The sequence below is a fragment of the Falco rusticolus genome, chromosome 8, assembly GCF_015220075.1.
Source record: "Falco rusticolus isolate bFalRus1 chromosome 8, bFalRus1.pri, whole genome shotgun sequence".
NCBI classification, from domain to species: Eukaryota; Metazoa; Chordata; class Aves; order Falconiformes; family Falconidae; genus Falco; species Falco rusticolus.
This window is the reverse complement of record NC_051194.1, coordinates 1461024-1478071: the sequence shown is the minus strand read 5'-3', so window position 1 is coordinate 1478071 and position 17048 is coordinate 1461024. Positions and strand designations below refer to the sequence as shown.

The window sequence follows — 17048 nt, the reverse complement described above, 5'->3', positions numbered from 1 at the left end:
TAACCAGGTCAGAACCAGCATGAAGAGTTCCTGTCAGAAAAGCCAAACACATAAACTTCACCAAGAACACAAAAGGTGCCAGCTCAACGGTCCCTGTAGCCCAGCCTCTGCTAGTCGGTTCTGACAAGGTTCTCAGTGCAGAAAATCCTGTGTTGAGAACTTCCTCATAGCAGATATACACAGTAGAGCTACCTGTTTCAACACACCCAGTAGCTCATACTGACCTTACTGACACAGGACCCCAAAGGATGGCAGATGATGTGACTTCCATATGCATCAAACGTCCTCTCCCTACTTCCTACTGCTCTCCACACCTTGCAGAGTACCCATCTCAGCTGCTTGGGTCCCTCTAGTCCTGTAGTCTGATAGCATCTGTAAACCTGTGAGTTGTTGAAACATTTCTGTACCTTCTGTATTTCTCATGCCCCTCCCCTTCTCCATATTAACATCCAGTCTGAAGGAAAAGTTGGTGCGGCGAGGAGAACTGCAAAGAGGTTATTGAAACCAGAATTTCTTGAGAAGTATCTAACCAGGACAAGTGCAGCCAAACCCTACCTGCTGCTGAAATTAAGATATAGCTGAATTGGTAGCATTGGCACGCCCTCGCCCCTACAGCTGCAGCATTCTTTGCTGTGGTACTCCCTCCCTTATGGGCACTGTTTGCTGAGATCCAAGAGATACCAGTCCTGCTAGTGTTGCTCTTAACCAACCTTTTCATTTCCCAATTCCCTAGCAGCTTTCCTCTCGTCATCAGTTTTCCCGCTCACATTCCAGGAATGGCTCTGCCATTTCTCCCCAGTACCATACTACCTCTAAGCACCTATACCAGGAATTCCAAGTATTAGCAGTACTATGCAGAGGAACTAGACAGGCTAAAGCCTCTATCCACACTGACTATTGATAATTTCTATATATCAAAGTCCCTAAAACTAAAGACAGATAATTTGGCACAGATGAGAAAAAGCTCATAGAATTAATGTCTTTGTTAGCAGAGATGATGCTGCACCTGTGTGATACCTCATCTTTAAAATGAGACTTTTTTTATACATCCATTTCACACTTCTGCAGAATAAGCACATTAACTATTTAAACATACATCAATTGCATCTTTGTTCTCCTTAATAACAAGAGCAAGCAAGAGGGCTGATTGTTATCAGCTGTGCAATTACATGATTATTTTGGAACTGAACTACAGTTTTATTTGGTAATGGCTTTGACTTTGATACACATAAGTTAAAACACTTCTACTTCTCAAGCTGCACTACATGCCTGATAAGGCTGTGCCTTTAAAAAAAAAAAAAAAAAAAAGGAAAGAAGGAAAAGGGGCCAAGTTTGATTCCCAGTGAACTTATTTTGCTCTTAGATATTCCCATATCACTCTGCCTTTGATTTGGGGAGGGGGGGGGAAACCAGCATTATAAAGGGATAAATATTTGGCTCCCTACCTGTGGACTTAAGTCTTGCAATTTAGAAAAAACACAAAGGAAAACTCAAATGCAGCTTTGTGACAAGTATCTGGCAGTTTTGTAACTGATTATTTGGCTACAGTTAAATCACAATAAAAGGCTGCCCACTAACACCAAAGGTTAAATACATCTGCTTTACGGGCCAGAGGCGTATTTGCAATTAAGAACCTTTTACAAATGCAATGAGTGAAAGACGCTACATACACACATCAATTTATTGCTCCAACTAGCTGATTCTTGCAGGAATCTATATATTAATAAAGTACAATCTAGATGCTGTAGGTACACATTTGTGCCATCTCACACGAGGATGATGCAGTTCATTGCTTCTGAACTCTGCTCAAAACAGTTACAAAAGTATGCCAAGTACCTACCAAGTTCATACTTTTCTAGCAAAGAATTTTCTTTAAAAACATGCTGTTGTCACACTAAGACATTCTGAGGTATAATTTTTCAAGAGGCAGAAACTGTTCAAAGATCTTCCATCAGCGTTAGTGGCAGTCTTTGAAAGGCTATCACCTGGTAACCTACATCCTGGACCTGAAGAATGAGAAACATCTTGATTGCTACATGGACAGAATATTTATATATGTATATATGTATGCATACGTACTTAAGTTAAAGAAGTTACCTTCAAATTTCACTTGAAATAGTACAATTCAAGTATCCAAAAATCAATTATAGGATAGCCAGTTTAAGAAGATTCATACTACTGTTTTTTTAATTTTGTTTTGTGGGTTTTTTTAAACCAAAGGTCACTTAAAGAGGTCTAACACAGTATACACATGCTCTCCAGGCAGAAATATAACTCTCATTTCTGGAAGGGAGAACATTATTAAAGAGAAATATAAAGGATATTGGAAAGAAAAGCTTGTCCCCATGGGCTTAGAAGTTTGTCAAAAGTCCTCTTTTTAATAAATAGTAATTCCACCCTGAGGAGCTCAATAACTGTACCATGGAGCTGACACAAATTTCTGGGTAACCTTTTCCCCTTCTGACAGGCTATCTCCCGCCTTTTGAAACTTTCCACAGTTTGTGAGAATTTATTCATCAGTCACAATGTAAATCAAGTATAAATGGTTTCCCTCACATCTTAGGGTCACATGGTTTCCAGGCTCGAACCTTAATGATGTCCTGGCAGACTGTACAGCAAGCAAAAGTAGGAGTTGCATTAACTGTGCTCAATAGAGAATGCAACCAACAGTAGAAAAGAAGTTATTACATCAAATTTCTCAGTATACAATTTTACAAGAACCTGTAACCATAGCTGATTTTTAAACAAGTTAAAAAGCACAGTCTGATAGCATCATAATAAAAAAGCTGAATTCAGATAATGCAGAAGTCTGGATTTTCTCCAATGCTGTCAACAGATTAAACTCCCTGTATTAGCAAGACATTTGGCTTGGTAAAGGCCACTTAGATTGGATCTCAATGAGCATCAGCTGTGATTTGAAGATTTTAACTTTGGAAAAATAGAAGTCCTTTTAAAGTAACTACCTACACACCCATTTGCATGATGGACACCATTCCACACACACATGCTGATTTCATTGGGTTTGTGACAACATTTCTGTGAGGGACTAGAGACAGTTTCACCCAGGTAGCCCTGCAATGACATGGTAAACAAACTGCTCTTCCAACATCACCCAATTAGTACAGCTAAGTTAATCTGTATCTCCCTAAGATATTATCAGCTTTCATGCACAGAGGATTTAATTAGTCCCGTGCTCTAAAAGCCAGCCCTGGGTGTCACTTAAAAGACGCATCTATTACACAATGGAATGACAGGAAGAATTATGAGTTCTCATTATGAAGCACATATTAAGCAATTGAATTATTGAACTCGTAGCCATCATTAAGTACCCTCTCATCCTTTTTCTTCCTGCTTCCAAGAACGAGTCCAAAGCGACACCTTCTGCTGAATAGCTGGAACCGCAAGTAACAAATCCATCTGGTTGGGTACCAAAAACCAAGTATGTTTTCTCTCTAAACAGCTCAGTATGTCACAGCGGTCAGAACTGCTGCTCTTCTACAAAAGCGATCATATGAACAGCCAGAGCATAGCTGCCCAAGTGACACACACCAGGAACTTGACAAAGGATATTTTGCCTAGATTTCAGCAAGCATCCAAACAAGCAGCACTTGTGCGTTTTGTGGTTTCGTAACTCTTAATGAAATCTCATAGCACACCTCAAGCTCGTTGTTACTGCCTCCAGCCAAGAAAACGGCATGTAACACACAGTGGGCCCAAAGCTGAAGATAAACAGACGCTGATAAAATTACTTCACAGACCTCACACATAAAAAATAAATCACTAATTGGATTCTTGTAAAAACTGAACATCCTTAAATCAAAACAATGTAATTATCAAACCACTATAAAATACAAAATTTAGAAGTACAAACCAGCCCACTAACAGCTGATCCCCAGATATGGAGAACACAAAAAAGACTGTAAGGACAAAAAAAATTTATCTTCAGAAAAAACACTGAATCTCTTTCCATCTGTGTTTTGGGGTGGGGCAAGGAGAGAGGGAGTGAGAAATGACTCAGGCATTTTGTGTGTTAACCAAGACCCATCTTTGTAACAACAGGAATAACAAAGAAGTTTTTATTACATCTTGGATATATGGGCTGGCAGAGTAATAGCAGTATTTTCTGTCAAAGCTACAACGGCACTTACAACATATTTGGCTAAGATTAAGAAAGGAAAAAAACCATGCAATACTAAAATCACACTTCAAACAATGGACTAATTTGCTTTGTCTGTTTGAAAGACCCAGAAAAACTATAAATAACCCATCATTAAACAATAAACTGGGCTATTCCTATTTTTGTCAATCTTTGCAGAACAACCTTGATTTCAGCAGGCTGCTCCTCCATATCAGCAGAGACACAACCTAGAAACTGTCATAGTAATCATCAACAAACAGAAAGCCAGTGGTAACCTTAGAATCTAAATGGAATTCACTGTAAGACACAGTGACATTCAGTGGCTCACAAAAAAAGTAGCTTTCCTTATGATAATAATGAATCAAGTATGGTGACATCATGCTAATCAATTACACTTCTTTCATTACCAGTGAACTTGTGGACAGTTCAAACACTGGGTCCTCTGCTTCAAATCACTTCTGTAATAAAAAAAGCGAAGGACACTTTCACGATACAGACTATATACTGCCCTTAACATCAGAAAAAGAGGAAAAAAAAAAGTGTAACCTACAAATGACAGACAAAATGAATTTTCACAGTATGGTTTCTTAATTTATTTAAAAGACAGAGTTAAAGCTGACATTCTGATACTGGAATGACACAACGGTGCATTATTACTTTTCTGGAAAAAAGTTTAAAAAAGTTGTGGGGCACAATGATCCCCAAAAAAGTGCTTAAACTTCTGTAGGTAGAACCAAACACCATAAAAAAAATATGCAGTTTTATTACAACCTAGTGTAATTCCAGTGAAGTTCCCAGAGCATCACAGGGAAAAAAACGCAACAGAAAAATAATCAGAGGCTAAAATAAAAATAATACTGGCTTAAAAGTACAGGCTTGAGACCAGTATTAGGACTGATTGTTCTTCATGGTTTTTAGCACAGGAAGTAGCAGTGTATGAATAAAAATTTTCTAATTATGCTAAGTTAGGAGGTGTTATCAATACAAAGGCAAATTGAAATACCCCATTAAGAAACAATCAGATGACCTTGACCACACAGCAATGTAACAAGTGTTTCTGCTATCAGCTAGGAACTAATCAACTAAGAAACAAGACAGACTGGAGTTTCTTGATCTCAGAAGGATTATGAAGCTCCAGTGTTACTGGACTTGTGATCCCAGCATCACCAGTCCAAGACTCAAACGAGCTGAATTATGTAAAGGAGAGGAAAAATTAGAAATAAATGAAACACTGAGTCAGCAGTGAATGAGTTTTTCAGCTGCTGCCAAGTGGGGGAAGGCCCTCCAAAATGTCTCCTTACAATACTAACACTTTCTCAGGCTCCTCTGAAGGGTCTTTCTTCTAGCTTTTTCCAGTCCTTGTTTCGCTTCACTCTGTAGCCTCAGCTTCTGCACCTCAGTGCAGACACCTGGTAAAGAAAGCTATCTACTTTAGCGGAAAGGCCCAAAGCCCCAAACCATTCAGACAGCATACAAACAGCAGGTGCAGGCTACTTAAGAATAAAATAAAAAAAAAAAAAAAAAGCGCAAAACTCAGAAAAAAGGGGAGGGTGGCACAAAGATAAACAGTCTCACACCTCCAAAAAGTAATCGCACACCTCCAAAAAGTAATCGCACACCTCCAAAAAGTAATCGCACACCTCCAAAAAGTAATCGCACACCTCCAAAAAGTAATCGCACACCTCCAAAAAGTAAAGGAGCACTTAGGACCCGTGTATTTGGCCTTTCTCAGGGCACTTTGTGTTGCTCTAATTCCCCCTCCCCGCTCCTCAAAGAGACGCCGCCCCGGACCCTGCTCCCGGCCCGGTCGCCTGCAGGCCGGGCCCCGGGGCCCGCTCCCCGTTACCCAGGCCGTCACCTGCGCTCGACTGGCAGCGCCGTGAACGGCAGCACGGGCCACGAGGGCAACGCGGAGCCCCCGGGCCAGGCCGTAGGGCCCGGCAGGGCCAGCCCGCCTCAGCCCCAGGGAAGGCCGCGCCAGGCCGGGCGACAAGAGGCGGCGGCCGTAGGGCAGAACAGCCCTGGCACCGCCGCGAGCGCGCGATCCAGCCCGAGTACGGCAGGGCAGGGCCAGGCCGAATAGAGCGGGGCCGTGCCGGGGCCCCGCCGCGCTGCCGGTGCCGCGGTCGCTGCGGAGCGCTACGCAGCGAGAACGCGCCTCCGCGGCCGCTGGCCAATCAGGCGCCAAGGCTCCTCTGACTGGGAGCGAGGCGCCCCGCCTCGCCCAAGCGGAAGCTGCGTCCGCAGAGCGGAAGGGCGCCGCAGGACGCGGGGCTGCCATTGGCCGGGAGGCGCGGCGGCGGGATGGCGGCGGCGGCAGGGCTGGGCGGCGGCAGCGACTTCTCGGACCTGCGGGAGATCAAGAAGCAGCTGCTGAGCGTGGCGGAGCGCAGCCGCGAGCGCGGCCTGCAGCACAGCGGCAAGTGGTGAGCGCGGTGGGCGGAGGGGCCCGGGGCGGGGCAGCGGGCCGGGTGCTGACGGGTCTCTCCCCGCAGGGCCTCCGAGCTGGCCTTCGCCTTGGACCCGCTGCCGCTGAGCGAGCTGCCGCCGCCCCCCGCGCTCACGGAGGTACGGCCTGGGGGCCCGGGGCGGGGGGCTGCGCCCGGACAGTGCTTGTGAGCTCGAAGAGAAAGCGCTGGAGCTCTTGCTGGCAGGGCTGGCTTGTGTTCCTGCCTGCAGCTATCGGGGAAGATGTGATGGCGGTCCTTTTAAACCGTGCGGGAGGCGGTTCTGGGCCCTGCTTGTCTGACAGGGCCGTGGAGTTCCGCCCCGTTACATATTTAATAGGGTGGACAGAGCTGGATATGCTTTCGCAGATGAAAGCATTCCATTTTATGTGTTGCTGTGCCCTAAGTGAGATGCTCTGTAAACAAAATTTGAAATTGTGCTACTTAATTTTTTTTAATTCATCTTCACTAAGGCCAGTATTTGTTATAATACAAGTTATGTTGCACCATTAAACTTGTGCTCCTTCAGACACAACAGAAACAAGCAGTGTCTCCATCCCCACCTCCGTAGGTGTTTAGGTATATGCCTGGTTTTTTAAATTACAGCAGTGTAACATGTCATAAGTGCATTTTGAGACATATTTACCAAGGAAATGTTCACATTTATGTTAGCGGTTTAATATGGTTTCACAGGGAATTCCTGAATATGTTTCTTATTTATGGTCATTTTTACTCACTGAACAGCTAATTCATGCCTTTTGGCAGCTTGCCACAATATGTTTTCTGGAACCTCACTATTTAAATGTTTCTAACTAGTCTGTACTTATTATGTGAAAACTAAGAATCTGATCACGTCAGAGGAGGGAGAGGCTTTTCTAATTGCACTCAAACCGTCTTTGGGGATGAATAAACTACATCTGTAGCTTTTAGAGCAATGTCATTGGTGCATTTGTAACTAGGTGATTTTCCTAAAACATATCAGAGCTTTTGAAGTCTTAAAACTCTTCTGTGTCCCTGCAGGAGGATGCTCGTGATCTGGATGCCTATACATTAGCCAAGTCTTACTTTGATCTAAAGGAGTATGACAGGGCTGCCTATTTTCTGCGGGGCTGCAAGAGTCAGAAAGCTTACTTCTTGTATATGTACTCTAGATACCTGGTAAGACAGAAGGAAAAGTTGCCTTTTAGCACTGAGCTTCTCTGCTTCCCACCCCTCCCTGGCATACCTTATTTTTTACCTGTTCTGTTCCAAATGATCACCTCAAAGTCCAAATTAGATATCTGGGGGGGAAGGGGTGTTCCTTTTAAACTGTGATGTTTGTGAAAACTCAGTTTACATGCTGCTGCTAGCATTGCAGCAAACATAAGGAATATGTTACTGTAATGTAACCGTGGTTTTCCCCTTTTTCACAGTCAGGGGAAAAGAAGAAGGATGATGAGACAGTGGATAGTTTGGGTAAGTCTCTTATTATTGATATATGTTAATATATTATTAACACAAAGCTTCAGTAACGCCTCTTCATGTTAATAATCATGGTTTTATGGCTTTCCCCTCATCTTTCATTCTCTCTCAACTCATTGGCTTAATACAGGTTACAGATTTCCATGTGTTAGTTCCTCTGTTAAAGCAGTTGATCAGGCAAAGTGATTTAAAAAGAGGAAAATAATCACAGGCTGGGAAGCCTTCAGGTCATGTCAGAGATGACTCTGAATATACCCTAGGCTTCACAATTGCTGTGGTAAGACTCTTGGTTGAAAGCTAGCTGTTTGACTTCTCTTCATGCAGGACCTCTGGAAAAAGGACAGGTGAAAAATGAAGCTTTACGTGAATTGAGAGTTGAGCTTAGCAAGAAACACAAGGCACGGGAACTGGATGGATTTGGCCTTTATCTGTAGGTGTCTGCACGTATTTCTAATATATTTGTGTGCATTTGCGTGGATATGCAGAGTTTCATGATTAACTTGATAACTTTCCCTACAGATATGGGGTTGTGCTGCGGAAGCTGGACCTGGTGAAAGAAGCAATAGATGTGTTCGTGGAAGCTGCTCATGTCTTACCTTTGCACTGGGGAGCCTGGCTGGAACTTTGCAACTTGATTACAGATAAAGAGATGGTAAAACTTGGGAGATTGCAGAGTTTAACCTGATTCAGTAACAAAAGATTGAGGTGCCACAAGACTGATGTCGCCTACTGCCTTATTCTGTGAGACTTTATCAGGCAAGCCAATCCAGGATTGTAAATTATGTGGTTAAAGCCTCTTCTTCCATTGCTTGCCATGCTGTAGCTTTAGCATCTTTATACAGGCAGGACCAATTTCTTATCATTCACTCACAAAGTGGTTTAAGAAATGGCTAATTCGTATATTCTGAAGTAGTTGTTAGCAGGGTTATTGCCTTGTCATGTGAAGGAGTTACACAGTCATTGAGGACTTTTGGTGGCCTGAAAGGATATGTAGAATCACTGCTTTTAAAACAGTAATGTAGGTGTTCCCTTTGTCAAATATGAAGCCACACATAATTCTTTGACACAGTTCATCTCCTGAACTTAGATACAAAACCAAAAGAGATTATTTTTCTTTATGCAAGGGATTTTATGAGACCACTCCTGAAATTCTTCAGTCGGGTCTGACTGGTGGAATATTTAAAAAACTAGAGGTGGCACAGAAGAGAGACTTACTGATTTGTGGAAAAAAAATCGCATTTTTGATGAGATTATTTGGAGTCTGTTCACTTTGAACATCAGTATTTTACCACTGTTTTTGATGAGCTAACATAAGAAGAAAATACAGTCTTTTGAAGGACTTCAGAGTTTAATGGAGAATTAAGGCCAGTGGCTGAAACGGAAGCCAGGTGCTGTCAGATTTGAAGACAGTTGCTTTGATGATTGACCAAGTGAAATGGTTTCAATTCTGCAGTTTCAGCCATTGTGGGAATAGATTGGGAGCAAGTAAACAGAATTATGAGGTCCATGTTGTACTGCTTTTTAGGCTGGATGTCTTAATGCTCCTTTTCCTGTTTCAATATTCTCAATTTGTAGGCATTATTTAGTTTCTCCTGTGGAAGAACCTGATGTTAATTCTTGGTCCTCATACTGATCTTTTGTAGCTGGTGTTGTGGTTTAAGAAAGCGATTGCAGAAAATCCTTCTACCTCAAGACCGTGGGAGGGAAGCTAATGGATTATTTGCCAGAGGTGGCTCTTAGAATACTGATTGTCATCTCTTCCTCCTCTTCTTTGGTTCTTGCTAGTTGAAGTTCCTGTCCTTGCCGGATACATGGATGAAAGAGTTCTTTCTTGCACACATTTATACAGAGCTGCAGCTGATAGAGGAGGCTCTGCAGAAGTATCAGAGTCTCATTGACGCAGGATTTTCCAAAAGCACTTACATCATCTCTCAGATTGCAGTTGCCTACCACAATATCAGAGGTCAGTGACACTTCCTAACTAGTAGGAATGAGCAGTGCAAACTCTTAATGCAAACTTGGCATTTATAGTTCTTGTTCTCCTGTCTGCTGTTCTTTCTTCAGATATTGACAAAGCTTTATCCATCTTTAATGAGCTAAGGAAACAAGATCCTTACAGGATAGAAAACATGGACACTTTCTCCAACTTGCTGTATGTAAGGGTAAGCACTCTTTTCTGTTGCCTGTCCATAATGACGGTATTTATCAGAGGTAATGTTAAACACTAGCAAAGCAGCTGGTGCTGTCTAGCCTCTCTGGATATAGGTGTTCAGCTTCTGCATTCTGCTTCACAGCTCCATGAAACAGATGCAACGTATGCATTGCTGACTGCCAGGGTTTTCTTTGAAACGGTAACATGCTCCTTTTCTCATCACTTTTATTTCTTTGTTTCACTAGAGCATGAAGCCTGAGTTGAGCTACCTGGCTCACAATCTCTGTGAAATAGACAAGTATCGTGTTGAGACCTGCTGTGTAATTGGTGAGAGCCAGCTCTTCTACATACTCTTACTATGCTGTCTGCAGGCTGTGGGAGGAAATCTTGGGAATGCTTGTGACAGTGATCAGCTAGCAAGGCTATCAAAACTGCTTGGTGAATGTGAATGCAGGTGGCCTGAAAGGCAGACCATATGAGAGTACTCATTTCTCTCTGAAAGAGCTGCTGTGATACTATCACTGCAAAAAGGAGTTGAAGAAATGATTATGAAGAGCCATGTAGCTGATAATCCCTTTATACCAACAATGGTATATTGCTGGTGTATAGAACACCAATGGAAATAATTGTGTGTCATAACCAGGAAATTAATTTATTAGATCATGATACAAGTTTTAGGGCCAAAGGGGTGGGGTCTTAATTGATTGGTACAACTGAAAAAGGATTGACCAGAACACTGAGAACAGACTGCTATTAGGTCTCTTGAGGTTTGAATTGGAGCTGCCTTTAATAGGACTTTTCTTATAATTTAAGTTAGGAGGTAGTAGATAATACTTCCTCTACCTCTTTTCTGTTTCTCTGCTGGTTTGTTGTTGTTTGTGGTTTTTTTTTAATTTATTTAAATATTGCGACTTTTGCTTTAGGGAATTATTATAGCTTGCGTTCCCAGCATGAAAAAGCAGCACTCTATTTCCAGAGGGCCTTGAAACTGAATCCTCGTTATTTGGGAGCCTGGACACTCATGGGACATGAGTATATGGAAATGAAGAACACATCTGCAGCTATCCAGGCTTACAGGTATCACTCGTGTACTGCACAAAATGGTGTTTGAGTCTGCATGCATAAGGATTGAAGGAGTATCCTCTATTTTTTGTTACTCTTTTGTTGAACTCTGTCTTGGTTTTGATCCTGACGGCTTTCTGTCTATTTAATCTTCTTTCCTTTGACAGACATGCAATAGAGGTGAACAAAAGGGACTACAGAGCGTGGTATGGCTTGGGGCAAACCTATGAAATCCTCAAAATGCCATTTTACTGTCTCTATTACTATCGACGGGCCCACCAGCTCAGGTAGAGTTGAGAGCTGTGTTTATTGGTGTTCAGTCTGATGTGGTTGCTACTAGCTAAGGAATTTACATGCAGGAACTAAGTTGGGGAAGGGAGAGCATCAGTGCTATGTGACTTGTACAGTGTCTCTCTTCCAGATCCTTTTAGTTGTATTAGTTAACAAGAGCTTTGTCAGTTAAATGCTGAGGAACACTGATCAGGACTATAAGTGATCTTTTATGTAAGAGAGAATGATAGACGCTGCCAGGTGTAGATTTTTTTTTTTATCTTCCCCCTCTGCCCCCCACCTTCCTCCCTATTTTTTTTACCCCACCCTAAGATCAGCTGGCTGTCCATTAAACTACATTTAGGAATTGTTCTTTTACAGACCAAATGATTCTCGTATGCTGGTTGCTCTAGGAGAATGCTATGAGAAACTCAATCAGTTGGTGGAAGCTAAAAAGGTAGGTGAGACCTGATGTGCAGAATGGGACATTGGGATGTCTCCCTGGGCACTGGGTGGAGTTGCAGCAAAATTGTGTAGCTAGCACTACTGGAAGTGCATATGGCATGTTGTTAGGAGCTAACTGAAACCATTTCTGTGATTATTACAATTGTGAAAGTTCTGCTGCCATGTAATTAGAGCAGCTGACAAAGAGTAGTCTGCAGATGATACGTGCCCCTTTGCTAGAAAGCCTTGTAGTTTTCTGTTTCTGACTTGCTTGCATGAGTCATGAGCTGGCGTTGTTTCTGTGGTGTACTTGACTGACTTTTCTTCCTTGACAGTGCTATTGGAGAGCTTATGCAGTGGGAGATGTGGAGAAAATGGCACTGGTGAAACTAGCAAAGTGAGTATGTATTACCACTGAACAGTAAATGTTGTGTTGAATGCAACTAGCACTGTAATACCTAATGATAAAATACTAAATGTAGAACAAGTGGAATTGCTGTTAGGTAGTATTACTTTTGGAGCTGTGTAATAACTGGTATCTTTAGGTCTGTAGTGACTGCAAATTCTCGTGTCCAGTTTTAGCTTTAGGTTTCCCTCAGGACAACTAGAGGGGAATCATACCATAATGTGAGTTGCACGGGACCTCTGAATCCAGAGGTGATTTGAGCAGGCAGTGCTAGCAATTATGTTTATTGTATTGAAACTCAGAGAAATCCATGATGAAGGATGTTGTACAAAATTGTAGATTGATTTATTACTTTTTTAAATTTTTTTTTCTGCTTCCCCCCTCCCAGTATATAGATTATGACACTGGGAAAGGGTCTAATGTGAAGTAACTGTGAACACTGTCACATCAGCACTAATTTTGGCGGGGATAAAGTAATTTAAAGTGGAATAAGTGAAGTGGAAGGAAAAGGGCAAGTCAAAGGTGAAGCTGCTGTACAAAGACTTTTGGGATGTAGCGGAAGAGCAAGGAGCACTGGAGGAAATAGCCAGTAAATAGGATGGCAAAGGTCTGTTAAAAGCTTTAAAATGTAACAGAATAAGCAAAGGTCCCTGCTTTGGTTGTCATGGCTTCTAGCAGTTAGTATCTGACTGGCTCCCTTCCTGGTCTTTCCATGAGGGGCAGTACATGGTGCATGTCTTGCAAATTCTGAAGGAAAAGACCTGGCTTTAGTCTGGGTGAGGCCGAGTAGGTACTTTCTCGTAGACCCAGAAGGTCTTCAACAGTGTAGTCTTGTTCCAGTGGCATTTTTCTGCTTTTCTAGGCTGCACGAACAGCTGAATGAATCTGAACAGGCAGCTCAGTGCTATATCAAATACATCCAGGATATCTATTCCTGTGGGGTAAGATGAATCTCGGGAATAAAAGGAGAAGTAAGCATGGTGTAGAATGATCTTGGAAGGTGCTCACAGATGATCATGGTTTTTACCGCTCTCTCTGTAGGAGATAGTGGAGCACCTAGAAGTCAGCACTGCCTTCCGTTACTTGGCCCAGTACTACTTCAAGTGCAAGCTCTGGGATGAAGCCTCAGCATGTGCTCAGAAGTGCTGTACGTTCAATGATGTGAGTAGTTGCACAGTCTGGTGTTTCTTTCTTAGGGGATCTATGACCTTGATCTTAGCTCCCTTTGGAACAGAAGGAATCCTTTATTGGAGGAATGAAGGCTGTCTGCTATGCAGGCCACATCCTGAGTGGTGGTGCTGTATATCTGATCACTAATGCTGCTGCTGATTGACTGAAAGCATGGAATATGGTGTAGATAGTAAAACTGAACCGTGTCTCATTGGTGTTCACTAAATGAAAGAATCTGGGGCTCCACATAGCAGCCTTAGGAAGGCTGAAAATCTTGGAGGTGTGGATGTGGTTAAATGGTCACAGACTCGCACACTGTGTGTGTAGTGATGGTACTCACATAACTGCATTTTTTCTCATCTTCTGTGTGTAGACAGTGCAGGGGATGTAACAGTACTTGGCGTTTGTATGTGACACTGTATTCTGAGATGTCAAGTGGGTGCTTATTTGAAGCTTCTCCTATGTACTTTTTTCTGGAATATTTAGACTCAGTGGTTGATGGTACCACTTTCTGAAATACCCAGGTAAGGTGCAAATCAGGTGAATAAAAGGAGGGAAGATAAAATACAGAAAAAAGTGACATACCTTAACATTTGTAAATAGCAGAAGAAAAAAGAAATGAGGATGTTCTTTATAGCTTGCAGCCTTACAAAATTATGAACCACCATAACTTATGCTGCTGACATACTGAATTTGACCCAGGAGCCACCCACCCATTCATGTATTGTTTTTTCCAAATTGTTTTCAGACTAGGGAAGAAGGAAAGGCCCTGCTGCGGCAGATCTTACAGCTTCGCAATCAAGGAGAAACATCATCCACAGATATTGCTGCTCCCTTTTTCCTCCCTGCATCATTGTCAGCCAACAACACTCCTACACGTCGTGTCTCCCCACTCAATCTGTCCTCTGTAACACCATGAATAATGCCAATACTTCTAGCCTGCGCATTGAATGTGACATTGAGGATGGGGCTTGCAACCACTTACTTCTTTCCAGTGAAATTTCTACATGCGTTGTTGCCTTCATGTGAAGGGTAGGCGTTACCAGAGCCCACAGCTGAAGATGGATGTGCCCCAGCAGACAAAGGTGCAGCCTATGCGAAAGTGCCTATGCTGAGATGTGAGAACCTGTTGTACTTCTCACCAAGTCATTCCAGTCAGAGGGCAGATGTGTTCCAATACACAGGACTACTCCTAATTGAGGGATTGGGAAGAGCTTGTCTGCTTGAGTTAAAGCATATGAAATTTAATTCTGCCCCATTACCTCTGGTCTCTACTGAACTTCTTTGGATGACGTCTTAGTGGTATCATTGCTGTCTATATCGAAAACTGTTACCTGCCTGGCTACTTAAGGACTTTTGCTTGTCTTGAACTACACAGAAGATGTTCCACTAAAGCAGCGGATACCAACAGTTACATATAGGTGCCATGTCTCTGTTGAAGGACTGAGAAGTGTCACAGGAACTCCAGGTAGCTGCAGGTGACAGCTGTTTGACATTCTGTCTGTGGATCTGACAGATACTTTGGCTTTCAGTAGAAAGGCAGCCAGTGGGATAGCACAATTAAAAAACTTAATGGTTAAATTACTGTCCTTGGGCTTCTTTATGGTGCAGTTTTCATGCATACTGTACCAAAGGAAATTGGATGAACCATAATGGATCGTTCTGTTAAGGATTGCCGCGTCTCATGGACAGTATAGTGCAGGGGATTCTTCCCCTGCAGAGCTGCTGCTTGTCGCTGTTCACACTGCCAGCCAATAGTAAGGCTCGGTGTGAATTTCAAAGATGCATGTGTATGCCCACCTACTACAGCCATGACCACAGATGGCCATACTAACATAAACAAGAGGCCAGTGCCTTGGATGCACTTACTTAAAACAGAAACTGTAGAAGTGGCCTGATCCTGTTCCTACTTGCTTATATTTGCCAGTGGAACATATGTATATGCTTTCAGTGACTTAAGTACATGTTCACATTCTCTGGTCTCTGCAGTTTCTGCGCATGACCTTAAAGTCTTTTGTATCCATGTCTAGACCTTGGGTATCTTGTTGAGGCTTGACCCTGGACTACAGATTTTGGGTTTCTGTTTGCTGGCTAGTCCCAGTTGGGGTTGCTATTGGAACATAAACAAACATGTACATGAACAGGGTAAGGAGCACAGCGATACAGAAAATGGGCAACAATACTGTTTGATTAATAAAAGTGTATTTTAGCTTAGATAATGGCACTGAATGCCAAGTTCAGAAACTTGTGTTTGATGAAAGTATGCTCATTGACACGCCTGCTCTGAAACTGACAATCCCTGTGGGTAATGACATCTGTTGCACAAGGTGGGAGGGATTTGTAAATAATAAGGAGAAAACTACATGTAAGTAGAGGTTACCTATCTTACAACTGAAGATGTAATGGGACCGCCTCCTGGTTTTTTTTAATATGGCATATTAGTATATTTAAAATAACAAGCCAGTCTACTGGCTTTCTAATATCTTACAATACATAAATAACGTGTCACATCTTGTTACAAACATCAGTGACCTATAAAACCCAGTAGTTTTTGATTACATTTGATTGATTCTTATGCCATATAAACAGCAAGTTCTTACAATGTAAATGAAACAATTTTTGCAGCAAAACAAATCTATTAGTTCTGTCTTTCCCTTATGGTAAAACACAAACTTGAGATATAGGATAAATAATCATTACACCTATGACAGCACTCTTAATACCTGAGGCATTGGAGAAAACTTTCAAACGCTTCATGTTTTCTAGAAGCAATCAGTCTTCTAGAGAACTATTAACATTGGCTTCTTAATACTTTGTGAGAGTTTGTGGGGAAAAAAACTTCCAAATGTTCTATTTTATTACTATATTGACAGATCTCTGTAAAGGAGATACTGGTTTTTACATCAGTCACATTTACCAGTTAAAACTGTGTGTTATAGGGTCACATTTTGGAAACAAACTGATTCCTAGACAGATATGTGTCCTCTGGTACTGACTGACACAGCCTTACCTCTGTGCTGGTTCAGTCTATTTTCACCCTGGTACAGTCATAGTACTCTGCTGTTCATTGTTAATCTTTCCTAGAGTCTTTCTGTACTTGCCACACTTGCTTACAAGGATGTTACTGAAATCAAGAATGCTGGTAAGTCTAGCTACTTCTCTTCAAGTTACTGCCCTTTGGACGATCACCTTGTAAAACAAAACAAAAATTTGATCATTACATTTTTGCAACACTTCCAAAGCTTTAACTGCAATTAGTGGAATGGCTTATTCCAAGATTGTTTTAGTCTTTCTTGTAGTATTTCTGTTTCCAGAATTACAACTGGCCATTTTCTGAGGTATCTACGTGGGGGTTCACTGATACCTTGATACATTATGTCATTTTCTGCATTCCATTCTTTGCTGTTTGGGAGCTTTCTAAATCTTCTACTGTTCTGATGTTGTGGCCTAGTTGGATAGCTATCTCTGATGTTTATTTTATTAGCATATGTAGCCAGT

At 42.1% G+C, this 17048-nt stretch overlaps 1 protein-coding gene across 1 annotated transcript; it reads left to right on the top strand.

Moving 5' to 3' along the window:
- The first annotated feature begins 6409 nt into the window (after positions 1–6409).
- On the top strand, positions 6410–15764 carry CDC23 (cell division cycle 23). The gene is made up of 16 exons (XM_037398061.1): positions 6410–6564; positions 6634–6706; positions 7606–7743; positions 7998–8040; positions 8371–8476; positions 8566–8698; positions 9832–10009; positions 10111–10208; positions 10444–10525; positions 11122–11275; positions 11428–11547; positions 11912–11987; positions 12310–12371; positions 13243–13321; positions 13422–13541; positions 14299–15764. The coding sequence occupies exons 1-16, from the start codon at positions 6443–6445 to the stop codon at positions 14467–14469; spliced, it is 1755 nt and encodes a 584-aa protein (XP_037253958.1). The 5' UTR covers positions 6410–6442; the 3' UTR covers positions 14470–15764.
- The last annotated feature ends 1284 nt before the right edge of the window (positions 15765–17048 follow it).

Coding starts and splice junctions, on each gene's coding strand:
- CDC23 (XM_037398061.1), top strand. CDS start 6,443: ATGGCGGCGGCGGCAGGGCTGGGCGGCGGCAGCGACTTCTCGGACCTG. Junction 6,707..7,605: donor CGCCCCCCGCGCTCACGGAG/GTACGGCCTGGG, acceptor GTGTCCCTGCAG/GAGGATGCTCGTGATCTGGA. Junction 13,322..13,421: donor AGGATATCTATTCCTGTGGG/GTAAGATGAATC, acceptor CTCTCTCTGTAG/GAGATAGTGGAGCACCTAGA.